The sequence below is a fragment of the Triturus cristatus genome, chromosome 5_2 (genome assembly GCF_964204655.1).
Source record: "Triturus cristatus chromosome 5_2, aTriCri1.1, whole genome shotgun sequence".
Taxonomy (NCBI): Eukaryota; Metazoa; Chordata; class Amphibia; order Caudata; family Salamandridae; genus Triturus; species Triturus cristatus.
Window position 1 is genome coordinate 669,231,548 of NC_140588.1, and position 24,481 is coordinate 669,256,028.

Consider the following 24,481-nt stretch of genomic DNA (forward strand, 5'->3'; position numbering starts at 1 on the left):
TGCATCACAACGTGAATCCGCTTCCATAACTCCGCAATCACACCGCACTCCCATATAATATGTAGAAAGGTGCCCACCATCCCGCAGCCCCTCTTACACAGCCCATCCTCGGAAAAACCCATATGGACCAGCCGGGGCCCAGTGACATAAACTCTATGCAGTATCTTAAGCTGGACCAGCCGTGGCCTGGCGGGGATTGCGACCTCCTTAGGAGAGGAGACGGCGTACTGCCAATCCTCATCGTCCAGCTCAAGGCCGTCCCTAGTCCACTGATCCCGCACCCCCAGGAGGAGGTCGGTCCGAACGTTCACAAGCTTTTTGTAGATTAGGGAGATTGTGCTCTCCGGCATATGGCCGTCCAGGATCCGGTCCTCCAATGGAGAGGACTCAGGCACCTTTTCCCCCTCAACGAGGACCGACCGCAGCGCATGGCACACCTGCGCATACCGGAAGTATTCCGTGCCCTCCAGCGCATATTCCTTCCGCAGCTCGTCAAACGACTTAATCCGCCCCTTGGTCAGCATGTCCCCCACCCTGGAGATGCCAATCAGATCCCATTTCTCGAATCCCTTAGAGTGCCAAAGTTTCCCCAGCACGTCGGAGTCATACAACGGAGTGGCGAGGGTGAGCCTATCCTTCCAGCCCAGTGAGTTCGTGACTGTCTTCCACACGTGCACCACCACCCCGGTCGGCCCCGTGAGGGACCCAGCCGGGGGCCTCGAGTAAAGTGTTCGATAGTAGCCACCCCCACGCAGCAACCACCGGTCCATAGCAAAGCCAGGGCTAAGCGCCGGGCCGTAGACTCCATGATTGATCGCGCTCAGTTGGGAGGCCCAATAGTATCTTCTGATGTCGGGAAGCGCGATACCCCCATCGTACCAAGGGAGAGTTAGTTTTGCTATCGCTATACGCGGACGGCCGTCCCACAGCAGCGTGCGCTGTAGACTCTCAACCTCCCGAAAGTAGCTGGCCGGAACCAGCTCCTGGGTGTTCTGCAGGGCATAGAGAAAACGGGGAAGAGACATCATTTTGAATAGCACAGCACGGCCAAGGAGGGAAAGCGGCAGCCGCCGCCAGCCCGCCACGTCCCGCCGCAGGCGCGCCAACGGAGGGAGCAGGTTCCTCTCATACCGTACCGTTGGGTCGGCAGAGATATAAATCCCAAGATACATGAAACCCTCCCGGGCGATCTGGATCGGGCAATTCCGCGGGGGAACCGGGACGTCTCCACACAGGGCATACAGATATGACTTACCCCAGTTAATGGTTAGTCCCGAATTCCTCCCAAAGGAAGTCAAAATGTCGCAGACAACTATGAGGGACTTCCGGGGTGAAGTGAGATAGAGCAGAATATCATCGGCATAAAGGGAGATGCGGTCTTCGTGGTCAGGTGACCATCGAATCCCCCTCACATCTGGGTGCCATCGTATCCAGGCCGCCAGCGGCTCAAGAGCAAGAGCGAACAACAGCGGCGACAGAGGGCAGCCCTGCCTGGTACCCCTCCCCAGGTCGAAGGGACGGGACGCCCTACCGTTGACTGCGACTTTAGCGAGAGGTCCTTCATATAATAGTCTCACCCAGCCCACAAATCCGGGTCCGAAGCCGAATTTCGCAAGCGCAGCCCAGAGATATGCCCACTCTACCGTATCGAAAGCCATCGTTGCGTCGAGCGCTGCCACAATGGCCGGCTCCCGCATCGTCCCCACCCTTGCGATCACTCCGTAGATGCGCCTAAGGTTCATCGCGGTGTTACGATGCGGGATGAAACCAGATTGGTCAGGGTGGCTCAGATCACCGATCACCCTGACCAGACGGTTAGCGAGGATTTTGGCGAGGATCTTCGGCTCGGCATTAAGGAGCGAGATCGGCCTATATGAGCTGCACCTGTTCCTGGGCTTGCCATCTTTATGAATGACCACGATTGTTGCCAGGCGCTGGTCGAGCGGGAGGCAGCCCGTCTCCCGCGCCTCCACAAACATAGCTCGCAAATGCGGAGCGATCTTATCCGGCCGGAGTTTGTAGAACTCAATTAGCAGGCCATTCGGGCCCGAGGCCTTGCCCGGACGCAATGAACGGATAGCCCCCGCGATTTCGTCGACTGTGATATCGCCATCAAGATCGTCCCTGTCTATGTCGGAGAGGCAAGGCAAAGCAAGATCGCGCAGGAGTTCACACGAATCCCCCACTGGCCTGTCCGACACGGAGGTATAGACCGTGTGGAAGTAATCCGCAAAGCACTGGACTATGCCATCCGGCTCCGTGACCACGACGCCATCCTCTGTCACGAGGTCTGGCGCAACACGATTGACCCGCTCCTTTTTATCCAGCCACGCGATTAATTTCCCGGCCTTGTCCCCGACGTCGTACAGACGGCCCCGCTGTTCCCTACTCAAGGCTTTGGCCGCGTCCGTCACAAGGGCCTTGTACTCCGATTGCTTAAGGCTCAAATTGTGCAGCGCCGCAGCCGTGACCTCCCCCTCCAGAGCCAGCTCTAGATCCGCGATCTCCGCCTCAATCTGGGCGACCTCCGCGTCTCTCCGACGCTTGGACGCTGCTATCAAGGAGAGGGCCTCACCCCTAAGCACTGTTTTGAACGCTTCCCACAAAGACACCGCCGACGTGACCGAGCCGAGATTTTCCTGGAAATAACGATCGACCGCCTTCAGCACCGCACTGCGAGTCGTGGGGTCCCTGAAATAACACGGGTTAATTGGGGCCACCCTACCCCCCACTCCTCTACCAACATCCATACAGATCCACACCGGCGAATGGTCAGAGATACCCCGTGCCATGTGCCTGGCCTCAGAGACAAAGGAGGCGTGTGCAGCTAGGGTAAGCACATAATCAATTCTGGAGAGACTGCCATGCGCCCCTGAATGGAAAGTGTATTGTCGCTGTGTGGGATGCAACAGTCTCCAACAATCAACCAGACCAAGGGTATCTACAAAATCCGGAAGCCACTTATGAGCCCCCCCCGAACTCCTTGGCGGGTGTCTGTCAAGCAATCCGGAGCCAACCGCATTGAAGTCGCCACCCACCACCAACATTCCCTCTGGGAGATCCAACAATGTCCTCTCTAAGTCCGCAAGTGTAGAAGGCTGCAGTGCAGGAGGGACATAAACCGACACCAGGACCAGCGTCCTGCCCTCCCACCTCCCCGCTACTGCCGCAAAGCGTCCCCTATCATCAACAGTAGTGGAGTCGACCTCGAATGGCAGAGAGGACCTGACAAGTATTCCCGCCCCTCTAGAACCCGAGGAAAACCCGGAGTGTGCGACAAATTTGTAGCCTTTCCTGTTGAGTGCATAGCACGTGTTACCAATCAAGTGCGTCTCTTGCAATAAGACAATATCAGGGGTACATCGCTTCAGAAATTGCAGGACAATCCCACGCTTAATACGATCCCCCAAGCCATTTACATTCCAACTGAGTATTTTTAGGCCCCTACATCCCAACATGTAAGGAGACCACCACCCCCCGCGTGGAACCGCACTCGAGTCACAGAAGCTTGCATCTTTACGCCTTGCATAACCAAAAACAACAACAACCCCAACAACAACCCCCATCCACCCCCCACCCTGCACCCCTGCGTAAGCTCTAAAATGCCCCCCAACTTGCAGTGTGCCTGTCGCCCCATACAAAGACTAATCTACAAAAAGAACGCCAGAGGAGGAAAAAGCTCCCATACTGCCCCCGCTACCCCCGGACTATCACCCTCCCGGGGGAACCGGAGTTCTAGTACTTAAGTCCTGGCCCATTGTTCATCCCCACCACCGTCTGCTCCACCGGAGCGTTCCACGCCAGTCCGTCCTTGGGGCAATGTGTCCAGCCAATCTCCGACCATGTCCGGTGATTCAAAAAAGAAAGTCCGCTCTTCAAACACCACACGCAACCTGGCCGGGAAGAGCATGGCGTATTTCAGTCCCATCTCTCGTAGCCTTCTCTTGACCGCCAGGAAGCCTTGTCGTTGCTTCTGCACCATCTGGGTAAAGTCCGGATAGAAACTTACGGTAGTGTTCTGGAATGGCATCGGGCCGGACACCCGCGATGCTTGCAGAATGGCATCTCGGTCCCTGAAGTTAAAGATCCTGGCGACAATCGGCCTCGGAGGGGCCCCCACCCTGGGCCTCCCGCCAGGGACTCTGTGGGCCCGCTCGACAGTAAAGAACTTACTGAGGCCTTTGGGCGCCAGATGGTTCACCACCAGGTCCTCCACAAACAGGTCCACCGACTGCTCCTCCGAATTTTCCGGGACCCCAATAATGCGCACGTTATTGCGCCTTGCACGGCCTTCGAACTCTTCCAACCGTCGGGCATAGTGATCATTTGCAGTCCGCAGGGTACGGACTTCCAGCTGAAGGCCGGAGACGTCGCCCAGGAGGCCGGCAGTCTTGAGGTCCAAGGACTGAACCCGCTCATTAGTTTTCCCCAGGTCTGCCCGAATCAGATTGACGTCGATCGATATGGCGTCCACTTTATGCGCCAGGGTCTCAAATTGTTGCCCGATAGAGGACTTCATCCCTTCAATGGCCCCCATGATATCTTGCAGGGTTGGTTCCGCGGAGGGGGGCGACACGTCCTTCAAGGCCTCCAGTGCCTGGCCCGATCCGCCCGGAGACCCCTTCTGGTGGGCATAGCGGTCCATGTTGTTAGTCTGGGTGTAGCCTCCCCGCCTGGTACTCTTGGGCTTCTGTTTTTCGGCGTCCGATTTGCTCGACATCGCAATCTGCCGCGGAGACAATCTCCTTGCCCACACAGAGTAGACAACCATGCAACCAGTGACTAGCACTGCTCACGCCCAAGCCCGGGCGCGGTGGAGACAGGAAAGCGAAAGTGAAAGTGAAAGTGAAAACACCTTCCTTCCGACGACTCGCCCCTCGCACGGCCGCTGTTGTTCAATTAGTGCACAGGCACTGTGCCAACGCAAGTCCCGGGCACCTTTCGGGGAGTAGGCCACAAACTTCCAGGCAGTACAACTTCGGTCTCCGGTGGGCGATTTCGATCCGGACAGCGGCTCTCGCCTCAGCAACGGCTCCCCTCCAATATTCCGGGCGTCGAAAGCAGGATAGTAGACAGGATAGCTGCCGGAGGGAGCGAGGGTCTCGGGAGCTCTAGGCTCACGCGGCCATCTTGATCACGCGCTAAGCTCCTCCCCCTCCATCTCGAACCTTCTTAACGTGCACGAAGCCAGGAACATCCCTTACGGCAATAAACTCACGATCACACCGTCCGCTAACCTGAGAGCTGACCTCACCATTTCTTTATATAAAAACAGCATCATCCTGATCCAAGCTCCACCCAAAGACCTCATTAAATTCGCGGACCTCTTCTCTCTCCTCAAAAAATATGTGCATGACCCTCCTCCATCCTCGCCCCCTGCACCTTCCTTTGCCCAACCCGACAAGGGTGCCTAGCCTTCCACAAAACTCCCTTCCTAGGGCTCTCGACACAGGTCGACCCAGTCCATCACCATGCCACCAGAGCATGCAAACCGATGCGCGCCCAAACCTCTGACCCGCTTCCCTCAAGTTCTTTCCTCTCTCCCGGCCACTGTAACTCCCTCTAGGGCTCTAGACTCTAGCCGACCTAGCCCTTCCACCCTGCTACCAGTGCTTGACAACAGATGCACCCATAAACCACCAACCTCTCAACCACTAAACCCCACCTCCCTTTGGGATATAGGAACCTCTGCTATGGTTCAGGACACGGATCAACCTAGCCTCATTACCAGGCTACCAGCACAGTCCCCCATAATCGCTCCCACACCCTCGGCCCCCTACCCGTATGAGCCTCCCACTTATTTCGACATTGACACTCTCCACCGCAGAGCTGGTGAACTAACCCTGAGCATCCACAATGCCATTCTGGATCTAAAGAGTCTCCTGCACCTCACTGAACTTTCCTTTGCGAATCTCAAGCTCTCGCAGTACTCTACTCCCTCCCCTTCCTCCGTGCCCCTCCTTCACCTATTACCGCTATCCATGGGACACCTGCGTCCCCGCAAGCAACCTTGCCACCTCACTGAGGAGGAAACTCAGACACTCCTCCTTAATTACAAACCTACCCCTGTTACGCCTTGCCTTCTAGATCTTACGGAGGAAGAAGTCGCAGACCTCCTCATTAGCTACGAATCTGCACCTGCTATGACAACCTCTTGCCCCGCAGATCTGAGTGACAAACTCCCTATTAGCACGGTTGCAACCAACCCCAACAGATCAGCTACCCTCTGCGACAGAGGAGTGATCAATAGCAACCTAACGCTACTACCCATCTCCGCCCCTACTCATGACTCACACTCCGACCCCCCTCTATCCTGCCTCCGAATTAACTGCCGCTCAGCAGTAAAGCAAGTCTGATATCGCCGATCTCATACTGAGCCAAAATTCGGACTTAGCAATCCTGACTGAATCCTGGCTAAATGATTCCTCATCGCCCTGCCTTGACCTCTTAGTTCCGCCCAATTACAACATCGTAAGGCTGGACAGACAATCCAACAAGAAAGGGGGAGGCATTGCCTGTATCTACCGTTCTAATCTCCTCGCTACTGATCTTCTGGCCGACCCCACAGACTCTTATGAATACCTTGCACTTTCTATATGCAACAATACCACCCAACTGTGCAGACTGCACATCTTCTACCACCCCCCTGGCATGAACAACACCTTCACTGATCACCTTATGGAAATTCTCACTGCCAAGGCCTCTCATAACTCCAATGACATTTTCCTTGGTTATTTTAAGTTGCATTGGAACGACCCCAAGGACCCGCAGGTCAACGCCATCAGAGACTTCTTGACCGACCAAGCCCACCCTCAAGCCTGCTCACTCCCAACTCACTTAAAAGGCACCACTCTTGACTGGATCATCTCCAAGGAATTAGCGGTCAAGCCTATCTCTATAGCCCCATGCGACTGGTCTGACCACCACGCTATCCCCTTCCCTCTGCCTGGCACCCTCAAGACATGGTCACCTCATCCTGTGATACCCAAACGCTGGGTTAGAGACACCAAGAACCTCGATCACGGGAAACTGGCTGCCCGCTGTGAGACTGACCTCCCCCCACCCCCTCACGGCACCACAGTCAAAAACCTCACTGATCATTATTCCACAACCGTATCCAACATTCTTGATGACCTTGCTCCGCTAAAACTAAAAAGAACCTAGATCAAGGACAGGAACCCCTGGTTCAATGGATCCCTCAACAATGAGAGGAGATCCCTCTGGCAGGCTGAACGCAACTGGAAACAGCACCCGTCAGCAGCCCGTCTGCATCTTCTCCGCCAGTCCAGAAACGCATACAATAGGAAAATCCGCAACTCAAACAAATAATTCTTTAGAATACAACTGGAGAACGCCAAGAATAGACCGCGCAAGCTATTTGATCTGGTCAAACACCAATATAACAAACTGGCTAAAACCTCCACAGAAACCCCCAAAGTGCTAACATCATGCTAGGAATTTTCCTTTTTTTTCTGTGACAAAATCTCTACCCTAGAAAATTAACTTAAATTGGCAACGCACTCCCAAACCACATTAGCTCCACCTCTTTTCTCCGCGCTGCCTTCCCAGTCTTCAAAAACCTAGCGCACTGGTCCAACTTCAAAGTTTACGTCGAACATTCTGTCTAAAAAATTCTGTCTTCCTTAAACCCGAACAACCACTATAACGATCCTCTTCCCTCTAACTGCCTAGCTGCCACATCTCAAGGTATCATCCCCTCGTGGACTGCAATAATCAACGCATCCCTCCTACAGGGAACGATACCTGACTCTCTTAAAGCCGGCCAAGTCGTCCCTATCTTAAAAAACCTACGCTGGATCCTGCATCCCCTGACAACTATAGGCCTGTATCCAACATCCCACTCCTAGCGAAAGTTCTTGAGAAATGCGTGCTGCAGCAGCTGAGCCAACACATCACCAACTTCCACCTACTAGATGACTTCCAATTCGGTTTCAGATCTGGTCACAGCACTGAAACCACCATTTTACACATCGTGGATGATGCCCTACAAGCCCTTTACCAAGGCAAAACATGTCTCCTAATCCTCCTCGACGTATCCTCGGCTTTGGATACGGTCAACCACAAAACACTCCTCGAACACCTCAAACTCAGGATGGGATTGGATGGCACAGTTCTCGAATGGTTTAGGTCCTTCCTCCAGAATCGTTCACAGAGAGTCCTAATCAACGGTAACTTATCCGCTCCCACTCCGATCACGGTTGGAGTTCCCCAAGGATCAACCCTGTCCCCAACCCTCTTCAATCTTTACTTTGAACCGCTCACCGAGGTGTTTCGTACCGCCAATATCGCATACCACATGTATGCCGACGACACTCATATCTACATTAAAATCTCTTCTCCTAAGGACATTCTCTCCCTGAATGAGGCCTTGAAGCTGACTGTGCATTGGCTCACCTCTAACCAGCTCAAACTTAACACAAAAAAACGGAATTTCTCCTCCTCTCACCAAACAAAAACAACCCTGACATTCAAGAATGGATCAAGGCTATCACAGCCCTAAACTGCCCCATCATCATAGACTCGGCCAAATCCCTTGGAATAACCCTTGACGGCTGCTTGAATATGCGTGGCCATATCAAGTCGATGGCTAAAACTGCCAGATTTCACCTGAGCTACCTAAGAAACCTGAAACCCTTCCTCGACACTCCCGACCTAAAAATGGCAATCCAGGCGCTAGTCATATCCAGACTAGAATATGGATGTTCCACCCTCGCAGGTCTACCCAAGAGCTTGTTGGCCCCACTGAAAGCCTGCCTGAACGCTGCCACGAGACTCCTAATAGGTTTAAAGAAATTCGACCACATCTCTCCCTACTTGAAAGCTCTAAAATGGCTTCCTCTAGAGGCCAGGATACAACTTAAGCTGGCTTGCATCACTCACAAGGCTCTATACTCCAATTCCCTGGCATTGCTTGCCCAGAAACTCATGATATTCGGAGGGGCCAGAAATTCCCGATCTGCCAGAGACCTTTTGCTCCAACCGGCACGCCTGTGGAAAAAAAAAAGTACAATCGGGCCTTTTCTGGGGCCGCTCCAAGAATTTGGAACTCTCTTCTGCCCGCCATCAGAAGACTTCCCTCTCTGGCTCACTTAAAAAAAGAGGCCAAAACTTTCCTAATGGGCAAATTTCTCCCCTAACGCTGACTTTACATGCTCCTCAGTGACCCTGTTCCATCCTCTATTTCGGCATTATCCATGGTCTTTCTGGATGATACCGACCCACACTGAGACTGTTGTTCTAAATGTATTCACCTGTTTTTCCCCACAGGTATCCTGGGATTGAAACCACCTGCTTCTGTATAATGTATCTCCTGTTTTTTTCATCCCAACTGTTTCCTCCCCTCCAAAGCCCCGTGTTTACCTCTTATCATTCCTGTAAAGAGCTCTGATACCCTCATGGGTCTGGTTCGCGCTCTATAAAACTCTAACTATATAAATATAAATAAATAAATAAATGATGTCCCAGTCCATGTTACTCACCTTACCAGCACCACCTACCCTCAGGCTCACCACTACCAAAGTATTCGCCTATGGGTACACCTCTCCACTTCCATTGGTATTCACAACCGAAATCACCCATCAATCTTATTTGATTTGTACCAAGGTCTACGTCACCAAAGGAGGCAGCAGGATGCTTTTAAGCTGCCGAACAGCAGAGTGCCTTCAGCTCGTCGCTTTTGCCCTCAGCCTATACCAGCAGAGTGTGGATGACTTGCTGGCTCAGTTCACATCACTGTTTGAAGGCATAGGCTGTCCTAAAAATCACTTAATACGTCTGCATATCGACGACTTGATCCAACCGGTGGCCCTGAAGCATCGACGTATAGCGTTCCACCTAAGACCAAAGGTGGAAGAGGAATTAATGAAACTGGAGCAAGTGGATATCATCGAAAACGTGAGCTGCCCAACTCTATGGGTGTCCCCAATTGTTGTGGCATGCAAGCCTAAGCAACCTGGGGAAGTTTGAATGTGTGTGGACATATGCCTACCAAACACCCACAGCCGATGATATTGTATCAGAAGTGAGTGGCTCTAGATGGTTTTCAAAAATGGACTTGTGAGCTGGCTATCACCAACTGCTGTTGGACCCTGAGTCCCGGGCCATCACTACCTTCTCCACCCATGTGGATCTGAGGAGGTATAAGCGCCTCAGCTTTGGCACCTCAAGCGCTGAGAAGTGTTTCAGGACACCATCAGGAGTGTCCTTGCCGGACTAGAGGGTGTCCTCAATGCCAGTGACGATATTCTGGACACTCCCCCACGCTGGAAGACAGTTTTTGATCGACTGAGGGTCATTTTCCAATGTCTCCAGAGAAAAGTGCACTTTAATGCAAAAGGAGATAGCATTTTTCAAATATCAGTTTTCTCAAGAAGGAATTTCACCTGATCCTGTCAAGGTTCAAGACATCCAGGCTGCTCCCGCCCCCACCACAGTGTCTGGAGAGAGAAGCTTTCTTGGGATGGTGACCTATTGTGGCTGTTTCATCCAAAATCTTACTAACTTTACCGCTCCCCTTAGGGAGTTGACCAGAAGCAACCTCAATTAGAACTGAGGGCCTGACCAGGAGAAAGCTTTCTGAGCCACCAAACTGACATTGTTGGCGGACACAACTTTGGTGTACTTCGATCCTGCAAAAGAATCCAAACTGTTTGTTGACGCAAGCCCTACTGGCCTAGGGGCATGTTGTCTCAGAAACAGTGTAATGGTGAGTGGGCTCCAATGGCTGACGCCAGACGTGTGCTGACAGAAAGGAAGCAGCGTTATTCCGACAATGAAAACGAAGCCATTGCAGTGCATTGGGGCAACCATTTGTGGTCCACACAGACCATAAGCCTCTGATCCAATTATTTATAGGGTTCTCATCCAAACCTCCACCCCGTATTGAAAAATGGATCCTCCAATTACAGGACTATCACTTTTCAGTGGTCTTCCGTCCAGGGACCCAGAATCCTGTGGACTATATATTGAGGCATGCCCATCCTGCTACGAAAATCGAGGAGCTTGATGCAGAAGAAGTAGAGGAATATGTTCAATTAGTTGATGAGCGCTCCCGGCCACTCCCTATCTCGCTCGAAGAGATCGCCGAAGCAACTGCCACAGATGAGTTGGGCACCTCGTTTGTGTGGTCTGGAAAGTGGTGTGATCTGCTTGACAAAGCCTCATATTGCACGGATGTCACCAGGCTGACGTTGGCCTCCCTGCACAATGTCCGTGATTAACTTGCTGCCTCCCCTGAAGGTTGTTTCCTGAGAGGGTCTCGTCTGGTTGTTCCAGGGGTGTTGCAACAGCAGACGGTTGATCTTGCCTATCTGGCTCATCAAGGCGTTGTCGAGACGAAGTCTCAATTGAGATGCAAGGTATGGTTTCCCAGCCTGGATACACTGGTAGACCAGTCAGTTCGTCAGTGCTCCCTTTGTCAAGCTGCGGATCCGCCAGCACCTATCATCACTGACAACATCCTGCCATTCCCTTGGCAGAGAGCCAGTGCAGACCTTAGTAGCCTCCCAGATGGCGGAAACATGCTGGCGATCATTAATTACTTTTCAAAATATCCTGAGATGGAGATAATGGAATCCACCACCGCAAGTTAGACCATACCTCGTCTTGAAAAAATTATGGCCACTCATGGAATCCTCACAGAACAGCTTTCCAACAATGATCCTCCTTTCTCTAGTCATGAGGTAATGAGGTACCTACAATCCTGAGGTGTTCGCCACCGAAACATTACAACACAGTGCCTGCAACCCAATGGAGAGGCAGAGCGATTATGCGCACACAATAAGGTGCTCAAAATTGCTTTGACCAATGGACAGAATGTGGACTGTGCCTGTATGGCCTGTATGCTTTTCTGAGGGAATATCGACTGACTCCCCATTTGACAACAGGTCAGTCCGAGCCCTCTGTGTATGAATCACACCGTGGGTGATGTTTTTTTTACCTCATATGGAAAGTGTATTAGGACTGCAGGAAAAGGTCTCCGACAACTTAAAGAAGCGTCGATCAAGGAATGAACATTTGTACCAAACTCATAGAGCTATACCAAGCTCCACTGATGCTGGTGACCTGGTGATGGTTAAGAATAGACACTCCCTAGCAAAGTTTGTGCATCCTTTTGAGCTAAGTCCATGGAGGGTGCAAACTGTGAAAGGAACCATGATCACAGCTCAACGAGTGGGAGTGACCATCACTAGGAATGTTTTCTTTTTTGAAGCGGTACCAACCCCCTGTGAAACGTTCCATGATCAATGCTGGTGCGCTGTCGGAAGTAGAAGACCCTACTGAAGATGAGCTGCTGCCGTATGCTCGCCCTGTTCTGTCCACCCTGGTGCCTTTGCTCTCTGGGGGTGAAAGAAGTTGTCTCCCCAAAAGGCGTTCACCTGGTCCCTCTGATATCAGCATGTTACCAGTGACTGATACTTAAGACAAGAGTAGAAATGATGTCAGTCACCAAGGGACCGAAAGATACCATCTCCGACCCCATCCTGGGATATCCTCTCGCTCTCTCTCTTATATCTGTTCCATTTTCTTTTTCCAATCTTCTCGCTAATGAATTCTATTGTTGGTAAAAGAGAAATGTTATGTTGAAGGAAGTGGTTTAGCCTATGTCCACTTCTTTTGCAGGGGTGTTCCGTGTGACCCCTCCTGAGTGATTGCCAATAGTCACGACCTGTGATGTAGGGACAGAGGGTTTAAATAAAGCTACTCTGAGATGTGACCTCAGTCTGGAAACTAACCCCAGTGTGTGGTCTTTGTATTGCTTTGTTGTGGCATTGTGATTATTGGCCCATTCATCTCAGGCAAACCGTACCACACAACAGTTGGGGATTTAGACTTCACAGCAGGTTCCAATTGTGTTAATTGGAAACAAGCGTGGAACATGCTTGAGTGATTGAGTGACAATAAGAGTTTTTATTCTCTGACGACGGTAATCCATCATGAGATTAGTACCCAACTTTGTTAGGAGAATTTATCACTAGAAAACCTATGAAGATTGTTATGAAACCGAGTAAGAGCATGTCCTTGCCCAATTCTAGTTTCACGTTTACAGCAGATCTTCTGGAAACGAGCCTAAAGTAATGACTAGCTCAAACGTTTTGTGGACGAAGCTGTAATACCCGACTGTAATCAATAATGTGTCACTCCTTAAAGTTTCTTATTGTGTAATACGAGATAAACTGTAATTTGAATGTTCTTAAAATATACAAAGCAAAGTCAAACATTCTAGAATTTAGGAGAGGTAAAGTTAAATATATTTGCTGAATTAAATTCAGTAGCTTATAGGTGGAATCAGAGGTCTTCAAAATAAATAGAAGTTATTTGTGGAAGCATCACGTATTACCTCAATGGAATAAAGTATTGCATACCTTATATGGCAATATGAGTTTCAAAAGTCTTTTCACCTTGTCTCTGTTAATCAAGTTTATCAACATCAATAAACATGTAGAGTGTTGTATTCCACTCAAGTGTGGAAATGTGGATTTTTTACAAGCCAAATTCTGTAGAGCTACATTAGGTAGCACACTGGTAGAAGTCCTAAAATCGAAATTTGGCTTGATAGTATTCAGTGGTAGACAGTGGCATAACAAAACTTGAGGGGACCCTCCTGCAAAGTACATGGAGGGTCCCCCCTCCGGACTCACTCAGGAGCTCTCAGGCCAGGGTACTGTCTTAAGGGGGCCCCCTGGAGCTCGTCCTCCCCGCGCTGCAGGGGCTGCGGTGGCTTTTGTTATGTCTCTGGTGTTAGGGCCATAATGCCAAAGTGCTTACAGAAAAAAATACCACTCCAAAAAGGAGAGTTTAACTCTTCCTTTTTCTGTTTGTTACTCGTGGCATCTTTTGGTGTGGTTTCCTCTGTCTTTTTGCCTCCGTCCTCCTGTTTTTGACTGTGTGCTGGATTAGTTTTTGCTGGCTCTAGGACTCTGGGCACTTTTCCACTGCAGACCATTGCTAATGTGCAGGTGCTCCCTGTCTTAAATGTAATGGTATTTCGTTTCTCCATGATTTGCCTAATTGATTTACTAGTATGTCCCTAGTACAGGGCTGTATGGAGAGCAAACATGTCTCAGGCCTGCCACTGCAGTGTCCTTGTGCACCGTTTTTAACTGCCATTTAGACCTGGCAAGTACACCCACTTGCCAGGGCCAAACCTTCCCTTTTATTACACGTAAGGTACCCCTAGGGTAGGCCCAAGGTAGCCCCATGGGCAGGGGGCAGTGTATTCAAAAGGTAGGGCATATACTACTGTATTTTACCTGTCCTGGTAGTGAAATACTGCATATTTAGTTTTTCACTACAACAAGGCCTATCCGTCCTATAGATTAGCATTGGAACTTCCATGTAACATCTTACAAGTGTATCTTCCAATTGGGAGCTGATGGAAAATTGGAGTTTGGTGTCTCTGGGCTCAAATTTTAAAAACACATCTTTAAGTAAAGTTGTTTTTTAAATTGCAGGTCTGAAAATGCTACTTTTAGAAAGTTTGCATTTTCTTACTTTAACCTTTCTGTTCCTCTGCCTGTCCCTAGAATACATCTGTGGGTTGAATGACAGTTGGGCTTTGGGAATTCACTCTAGACAGTCACACACAAGGGGAGCTAAGGCGTGCCCTTTACATCCTGATGGACCATCACCAGGCTGATGGGTCTTCATGGGCTAGAGCAGTGGGAGGAGTTGAAATTTGCACCTGAATAGGGCTGTGCCTGTCCCTTCACAAAGCAGTCTCTAACCCCCTGTAGTATGTCTGGAGCCGGGTCCAGGGAGGGCAGGGTCTTATGCACTACAACGACTTTACTTTGAAATTTGCCTACATCAAAGCCTGAAATGGGTATAAATACTGGACCTCTGGCACCATATACTGTGAATACTTCTGGATGGAGGACAATCGGTCAGGAAAAATCGCTGTGTTGCTGTCAGGAGGGACTGCCACTTTGCTATTTGCTTTGCTGTGTTGGCCTTCTGCTTGCTGCTTCTGTCCAGTGAGTGAAAGGACTGGATTTTGCTTTCTACATCGTGCTTTCCAAGTATCTCAAGGGCTTGAGTTGAGCTTGCCTCCTGTTGGAAGTGTCAGGGCCATCAAAGACTTCACTTGCAGCATCTAGGCTTTTCTGCTGAGAGTTTCACTCTGGCAAGTGGTGCTAAATCCAATTCTTGTGCCCTTAGAAGTGAGTTTGTGTTCAACAAGAAGAAACCAGCACATTGACTTTAAGTGTGACTTCGGAGCCGGCCCTGCTGGTCGACACCTCGCCACTGCCTCCACCGGAACCATGGGGCCTCTTAATGCAATGGCCGTGACTTGCAACGCAGGCCCCGCCACCATTGCAGCACTTCCGAAGAACCGCCCAAGAGGGAGTCCCGATTACTGTGTCACCGAAGTCCATGGCACCTGACTCCACCCCCACAATGGTTGCCCCGTGGTGTGACATCAACACTGCAACATCGACACCGCATGGCTTGACTACCGACTCTTCATCGAACCCGCACTGCCGGCAGAACCTAAGTGCCAACGCTGCATTGCCTCCCCTGTACCCTGCAACATCCTGAGCACTGACGTGCCAATGGCCTGCACCGACAGTAAGGAACTGACGCCGCACCAGCACCCGCTATGCCTCACCTCCCCAGTGCCTCGCAACTTCTTTGTTTTGTCATCTTTTTTAAGGTACTGTAACCGGGGTTTGTGCAACTCCATATCCGTCCACCCTCCATCGCAGTCAGCCCTAAATTTTGAGATTCAACTCCGTCAAGCATGTTGTTATAGCCCCAATTGGAACTATTGCATTTCTAAGTGCTATAATTGCATTTCATCTTTGAGAATTTGTAACTTGACTTATGTTTGTTGGACATTTGTTGATTTGGTCTTGTTTTATTCAGGTAATTTTTGGCTGTTTGTCTAAACTGGTGTCGAGTACTTTTGTGGTTTTTTCACTGTGTTACTTTACAAATACTTCCACATTTCCTCTGAGGATAAGCCTGACAGCTCTTGCCAAGCTACTGATGGGGTGAGCCCGGGTAATCCTGTGTGTAACTTGCTTTACCCTGACTAGAGTGAGGGTCCCTGCTTGGACTATGTGCAAACCACTGCCAACCAGAGACCCCGTTTCCAGTAGCGGTCCGTGGAGGGAGTTCGGTGGGGCAGTGAGGCGGGGCGGGGAAGGGACAGAGTGAGGAAATGTAAACACCGGAATATCGATGAACGGAGGTAAGTACACATGTAAATAAATAAAACGAATTCCTTTGCGCACGCTGCATCGCAAAATGCGATGCAGCGCGCGCAACAAAATTTGTTTTATTTATTTACATGTGTACTTACCTCCGTTCATCCATATTCCGGTGTTTACATTTCCCCACCCTGTCCCTCCCCCGCCCCGCCTCACTGCCCCACCGAACTCCCTCCACGGACCGCTACTGCCCGTTTCTAATACTTGTAATGAAACAAGTGATATCTTATGACAACACCACATCGAGTTGATTCCACACATCGAGCATTGATAAATATACGCAAGATGGTTTCACAGGAAAGGTCCAGAAAAGTATCTATTTGTTTTTATGCCATACAAATGTTTATGGAAGCATATAGTAAATACATTGAGTTAACCACCATATAAGGACTGACGAAGATTGTAAAAAAGACAAAATATATTGGTATTGTGATCTTGGTGTCCTAGATCATACCTCATGTACTATTATTCTCAACCCTTGATCCAGATTACCACAAAAACATTTCTTATGCTTTGATATGCTGGGTGACTTGGAAATATTGGCCATGTAGATTTTAATAACTGTAATGTAAGTACTGGTCAAGCTGAAATGCAAGAACTTCATGGCACCAGGGGGCACCCCGTTCAAGATCTATGACAATGGTTTGGTGTGCATTCAAGCCAGCTTCGACCATTCACATCAGTTACATATGCCAAATGGTTATTTCTGTGATGGCTCTACAAAAACTAATGACATTTAAAAAGGCCATTGGTGAACACAGATTGCCAATAATGGTGTTAAAACAAAGATATAGCAGAGACTATTTCAGTGTATATTATTAATTGAGGTATGGGAATTGGTAGACTAGAAATACCTGTGATGGTGCTATTTTAACCTCTCTTTCTGTGTCATCTATTCTTCTTTTAACCTGAATGTTTTCCAGGATTATTTGTTTTCTTAATAAAGTGATGAACTTAAATCGAAATTAGTTTATGAATGAGGGCACTCTCGTATTAAAAACCTGGAATTCACACTTTTAAATGCTCACACTTATGTTTTGTTTACTTCAGCCATCTTCCTTGGATCTTTTCGTATGCCTTATGATGAAATCAAAAACACTATCTTGGAGGTGGATGAAGAGAGGCTAAGTGAGTCCCTTATTCAGGTAGGATGCTGTACTTTCCTGTTTTTGTTCTGTAATGGTCTAACCTTTCAGCAGCCCCCTTTTAAAGAAACATCAAAACAATAAAACACATTATTCATTTATTGCTGTATATCCATCAAAACTGGGTAGATCTCTAACCATATCATATTTTGCTGTGGTAGAAGTATTAAAGAAATGTATTTGGAAATCATAATTGCTATTGACATATTTTTGTTTTACGTGTGACTAATATACCAGTGGAAATACAATGGGAAATATGCTCTAAGTTGTAGACCAGCAGTATGTGTAATAAAGAACTCATTTGCATACAGGTTTTGTACAAGACAATGACAGTGAAACAGCTTTAATATAGCTATACTAATTGCTGAAGACATCACTAAACATCTGTCTGCATTCGAAATTTAAACCGAAATGAGCAACTTGAACTACATTTACCCTTGATAATTAGTAGTTAGTATGGCAATTATAACTGCAAAGCCAGTTTACAACACAACCAGTAATTGGTTTAAAAGGTAAGGAAAAAAAAACAGATTTTGTTTTTGCTAGGTGGGCACTATCACTCATCAGTACGAGAAGTTCACATGCCATGCAATGTGACCAAAAAATCGATTTATCAGGTATTAGATTTGTCAAATAGTAGATTTTATTTTTACTTTATAGTGGTCACACTCCAGGGCCGTATAAGAGCTGTTAGTTTTAGCGTTTCAAAGGTCTTTCTACATAACTTTTTGGTATTGAATACTTAGGACCTTCACAGAGCACTAAGCAAACGTAAATGCATAGAATCTGTGGGTGTGCACTGTATGTATGTACTACAAATGTGGTGTTTAACTTGGTTTAAATCAGTGGTCATTTCTGGGTGAGTGTCCGATGCGTGAGTAGGGAACTCACATGCACATGTGGAAAACAGACGCACACATTTGTAATTGTAGATGTTCACAAACAGTTTTAAATAGTTTTCTACACTTACCTACGCACCTCATTCACACCGATTTGTTAACTAGGGTGTGATACAGAAGGTGTTGTAAAGTGCAGCAACGTTTCCAATGTTCACAAAATAAGGGGAGGAATCAAAGAAACTTGAAAGAAAAATATGTTAACTGAATAATTAAAAAAAAGATTTGTAGAACTGTTCACGACTTCAGAAGTTTCCCAACCCTATACAGCATACTGTATAAAATCTGTAAAATCTTTACATGTACTATTAGGAAACCCAGGATATCATGATTACCACACATTTACCAGTGTAAATTAATACCTGCAAAATTTACACAAGGAAAAGAGAGAGAGGCAAAAACTTGTAATAAGAAGATTTTTTTAAAACAAAACATTGCTTGTTGTTACTCCATTGATTGTGTATGGTTTGCCATGTCTGTTTTGCCATGTCATTTATGGGTTAGAAACAAGTACTATTGTATGCTGTACTACATTACTTTATGGGGCTTGTCATGTGCATCCTACAAACTTTCTTAAGTTGGCGTGGAGAGCTTACCAAGTAGAAAGAGAACTTAGGAGAATCGCAGATATTATAGTACCTTTCTGAAAATATGAGTTAGGCAGGCACTCAAGTGAGGAGAGGTATGTTTCACCAGTTTCAAACATGAAACAGGAGCTGTCTTTTTCGTTTGTGCATTTGCTCATGAATCTACATGTGAGTATCATAAAATTACTTTACTGATCGTGGATGTATAGCTTTACATATTATTGCACTGGATGTACGTGGGACACACAATGTTTAAGGTTCAGGCTTAATATTTCGAATTGAATTATGGCCCTTGCTGGATGACATTAGGTCTTCTAAGAAATCAACAGACTGGCTGTCTTTCTCATGGGCCTACGATGAGTCTGCCTGTCAGGGTTTGCACATTCTCCAGCTAGTTGAGTTGTCTTCAATAATGCCTGTAGTGTGGGTGTTGAAATGTTCAAGTTTAGCAGTGGCCATCTTGGGAGACTTATTTGTTATGAAGCTCCATAATTTCCTCATTTATTGCAGTATCCTCAGTAGCAGTGGCGCTGCGTCCATTGGGTCGCTGGGGCGTTGCCCCACTAATGCCGCCAGCCACCTTCCCCGCTATCACATGTATTATTAAATAATTACTTGCGCCGACTGAGTCGCGCATGCTCAGTGACACTGAAGATTTCATTTTCCACCAGGCCACCTGAGGCAATCGGACGCTGAAGGGGGTGGGCTAGTGATGGGTCCTGCGGCAGCATGCAGCAACTGACAGTGACAGACTGTTGTAAGGTTACTGTTACACTGCACTAAGCGCAGCAGGGAAGCAGCAATAGAGCTCATGTTCGGCTTTGGGCTGGTCATTTTTACAACCAGCCCGAACATGCACACTACCTTCCCCTTAGGAGAGCGAGGGTTGCTTCATGCCGCAGGCCCGGTCCCCTAATGGGCAGGGAGCTTCCCTGCTCAAGCCAATCCTGGCGCTGCTCATGCAGCATCTGGATTGGCTGAGACACCGCGCAGGCAGTGAAGTCTGTGGCATAAGTAGCCAGCATTAGTATTGGGTGCCGCACGTGGGTGGCACACTTGCTGAAAACGTATGGACAATCACTGTGGCTTATGTGTAGCCATGCAGCAGTGATTGGCCATTTCGTTCGTGATGCTAACGCACCTCGTCGCAGACTTTCACCGCGCCACAGACACCACACCTCTCGTGCACTGCCGCTGCCCTGCCATAATACCTCCTGCTCGTGTTGTGTACCTTGGATCCCCTCAGTTAGCCAGCCTTGGTTGGTTCCTTAATCATTGGATCATTTCCGTCACCAATCGGAGATCTGATCATCCGCATCGTTACTTGAGGTCAGATTTACCTTATTTTTTATCTGTACCGAGTATTATTGGCATGCATGATCTTTGGCACCTTCTAAATCAATTTGTACGTTATTCATTGCCCGTTTTTTAGTGGAATTTATTTTATTTCAGTTTTTTCTATAAACGCTCGCGAAAGTAAAGCGGGATTACAGGATGACTCGCATATGCTGGTGGGTGCTGTTAAAGCTCTGATCAAGAACAGCGCAGAGTTAGCATTGTACTGCTGCTATTTTCTTTTCTGGGATATGTCGTCCTCGTTTTGCACCTACTGGCTTCTGGGCTGACTGCACAGGTGTTTTATTCTTCTCTACGTCCCATCGCACAGTGTGCCAATCAGTGAAGTGTAAAACAGATGTTTTCATAGTAGTTGTCATTTTCCACATATTGGTTCCTCTGTGCATCTCTTGTTTCTCTTTGAAAGGGTCAGCAGTAAACATGGTTGGAGGACAGCTTTCTGGCTTGTTGAGTCTATCTTCAGTCCTTTTCTGTAGCCCACCCCAACCCTTCTCTCTAGCCATCCCCAGTTCTCCCTCAGCCCATTCCCACCCTTATCCAAAGTCCATCCACAGCTTTTGTCCCTTTCACAATCTGTTGTGCATCTGATTTAACCCTGTGCAATGACAGATGCATAACCCTTGGCAAGTGAAGGAGCAGCAGAAGGCCAAGAAAGATCAATCGGTGAGATAGGAGATCCACTCTTTGGCTATCCATCAAACAAGGTGAGATCTGCAAGTAAGGTTGGGTGGCCACTGCCAGCGCCAGCCTATCAGTGTCTATGATGTGCTGAGATGAGGAACTAGTAGATAAGCCTGCGAGGGCAGTTTAGGCCCAGCACAAATTGCTTTATTAACCTTCCTGCTTCAAATTTGCTTAAAAATGCACCGTTTGTCCACTCTTTTTTCAAAACTTTCTTGGGGGGGGGGGGGAGCCCCCCAAACGCCCCGTAGGATGTTCGAGCTCGCCCACTACGCTCGCTAGCCGCAGTGCAGTACGACAATAATGTTAAGCCGCACCACTTTCAAATGTCACCAGCCGCCACTTCTCAGTAGAAAATGCTTTCAGTTTTACACTTCAATTCCATCAAGATGTTCCACACTTTTGGCATAAATTCAGAATGTTAGCACTCTAGTTGCTCATTAGAACACTGTAGCAAAGCTGCTGATCAACTGGCAGTCTGCTGCTGATGTTGAAAGTGCATGTTTCAGTCTGCATGTCACAATGTTTTAATGAAGCTTGTCCTCATTTTTCTCTCTACAGTACTAACCATAATTTCAGTTACAAAATAACCCCCCCCCCTCATTTTGTTCCTTTCTAAATGAAAGGTTTTACGTTTTACCAGTTTGATTCGAACAAGATGGCATAAGTGAGACTATTGCACTCTAGTTGTTCTTTACAACACTCTGAAAAGCTACAGTAGAACACAAGGGAATCAACTAACAGGCTGCTCCTGTTGGAATTACATGTTTTACTGAGAATGTTAGACTTCATTCTCATATGACTGGGAAAGATAGTGTGAATTTAGAGAAAACATGATCTTATTTTAGTTTCTGGAGCACCTTCCATAACCTCTATCGGAAAATCATGAGAAAACAGTTTTCTCTCAAATATGATTCATGAAATCCCAGCAGAAGACTTATTCACAGGGTAAAATCACCCTAGGACACACTACAATTCCTAAATTTAGTATGGTACTATCAACAAATGATTTATATTGTAACTAAAATCTGTTATCGCCCTTTATACGTTCTCTTTTTAGTGAGCCTCAAAACCTTCCATTCACTACAATGCATTTCAGTGGGGTGCTATCATGTTTATTGATCCCAAGATGGCTGCCAGCGCTTCCTGTATGAAGTGCTGACAGTCAATCAGACCTCACCATTAGATCTGAGTTTAGGCACTGCCCAGATATAAAAAATGATTTTTCCTTCAATATCTCCAAAACTACTGAACTGATTCACACCATAACATAACACCCCATCTTTCTGGACCATGATCTACCTTTCTGCCAAATTTGGTGTAATTCCGTCCACCGGTTCGTGCTGTAGTCGTGTCGAAAATCTCTATGGAAATGAACAAAGTAAACATGCTTTTTTTGCCCCCCGTTTTTCTCGGCCCTCGCTAGACAGATCACCGCATAACTTTCCATGCACAGCTAAAATAACAGGCACACTTTTTTGAGGAAACGTTTGTGAGGATTTGTCAAACGGCGCCAAAGATATCGGCAAGACAAAAATTGCTTTCTGTATGAAAATTAGGTCCTAACTATAACTGCCTAATGGCGACTGCCAGTAGGTAATAGATATATATATATTCTTTACTCTTTCACCTGCAGCCACCATATATATTTACACCCATCTCATGCCACACTGAATGAGAGGACACTGAAGACCTAATTTACAATTTAGGGGATAATTAAAAACTATCAAAAAGTGTCAGATGTTTCATCCATTCAATCTAGGGAATCTAGACATCTCTACTCTAAGTCCAGCGGTCAGGACATTTGATACCTTTTCGGGAATGTCCCACTTCTGCCAAACTGTAAATCAGACTCTGATTTGCCAAACACAATATAGAGACTGGGACATTCCAGAGAGAATGAAGAAGCAGCAATATTCCCAGGAAGAGTTGCAATAGAATCCAGTCCAGTTTGAGAGTATCAATTTTATGCCCACAGGCTCGTTCTGAGTGGGGCTGAGATAGTCCCTACCACTTTCCCTGCGTTTTACACTTCGTGAGGTAGCAATTATGTTGAATTCTCATTTCTAAGTCAGTGCCTTCACTTTATAACTGAACTGCCCTTTCCACTGTCATGTCCTTTAGGCTAGTCCTGTCATGTATGCCCCTTTTTTACATACATTGTCCCATCCACACTACGATAACGGCTCTGACTCTGGCTTTTACCTAGTATGTGGCTCCTGTCTCTTCGACGCCATGCTCTTAGTATTTTATCGTAATCCCTGTACCTGACGTACATAAACATGTCCTCAGGCACTAAATAATTATTCTGTATAAGGGTCATCACTTTTTTTTTTCCTTGGGCAACAGGCCCGCTGCGCATGATTGCATTGTTTGGAAAAACATTTATGATTGTTTTAAAAACATTTATGATTGTTTTAAAAACATATTGATTCTAGAAGAAACCTGAGGAGTGACCACTTTAGTATATGACACACTTATTTGCCCCTGCAAATCGGAGGAGAATTCCTTCCAATCTGACACGGGCCCTGCATGCTCAATCTTTGACATGCAATGGTCTGACATCCCTTGGGAGGTGTCCTCCTTGGAGCAGAGACGGGGTCCTTCATTCTCTACCATCAGGCGAGGGGGTTGGTTCTTCCCTAGGGGATTCTTGGCAATATACATACATACATACATACATACATACATACATATAGATCTATACACATTTACTTGCTACACCTACCTATCTAGGCTAGGTACACTTATGCAAATAACGTAGGGCGTGCATTATAGGAGTATGCAAGTGCTACTGTTTTATCTGAACTGTATATGTTCATCTTCTTAGCACTATGGTAGAAATGTATCTACTGTTTACTATATTAGAACTTGCGATTTCTTTCATATGCTTCTGTCTCCTGATTATCGCAGCAAATATGTTTTACCCAAGACTGACGCTGGACCAATAAATACTTATTAAAAAGGCCTAACCGCCATCCTGTGTATTTTCTGAGAATAAGTAAGAACGAGTGACTGAGCGAAAAGTACTGTACTGCTTTCCACGATACCTTAGAAATCAGGTCTCTCATGTTCAGTGGTTGTCAGAAACTACCTACACCACTGTAAGATACAGGGGGTAGTAATGCCACTGTAGAGCTAGCTGGTCTAACGGCTGAATTATCCTGTGGGATGTCCGGAATCTTTTTGGACACCAAGCCCCCAGTTTAGGTCATCCAAAACGCGTAGGTCCTGGGGATTCCTAGGGACTACACGACACCACCTGCACCTACGAACATCTTCCTGAGTATGAGAAAAAAAAAAAAATTCTGCAAATGTGCACCGTGTTTGTTTGCATATATGACGTTGGGCCTCCCTCCTTACACCTCAGACATTTTCGTTTGAGGAGCTGAACATTATGTTTCCAGTATACTCATCATTTAGTCCTCTTCCTTCTATAGTTGTATGGTGTCCCTCGTCCAACTAAATATTAGATCACTTTATTAAATGATTTTCCAGTATGCAGAAAATGAGCATTGGATCGTATTGAAGAAACACACCTGTAACCAGCAGAAATACACCTGTAACCAGCAAAAGTCTAG

The 24,481-nt window shown here is 47.5% G+C and overlaps 1 protein-coding gene across 4 annotated transcripts in view; it reads left to right on the plus strand.

Annotated features, from left to right (window-relative positions):
• The window catches only part of DIAPH2 (diaphanous related formin 2), a 3,515,124-nt gene that overhangs the window by 1,777,851 nt on the left and 1,712,792 nt on the right, over nt 1-24,481 (plus strand). For all 4 annotated transcript variants that reach the window (XM_085607750.1, XM_085607751.1, XM_085607752.1 and 1 more), the window contains one exon: nt 17,286-17,380. In XM_085607750.1, coding sequence (XP_085463876.1) covers nt 17,286-17,380 — 95 coding nt within the window. The remainder of the gene's footprint in view (nt 1-17,285; nt 17,381-24,481) is intronic.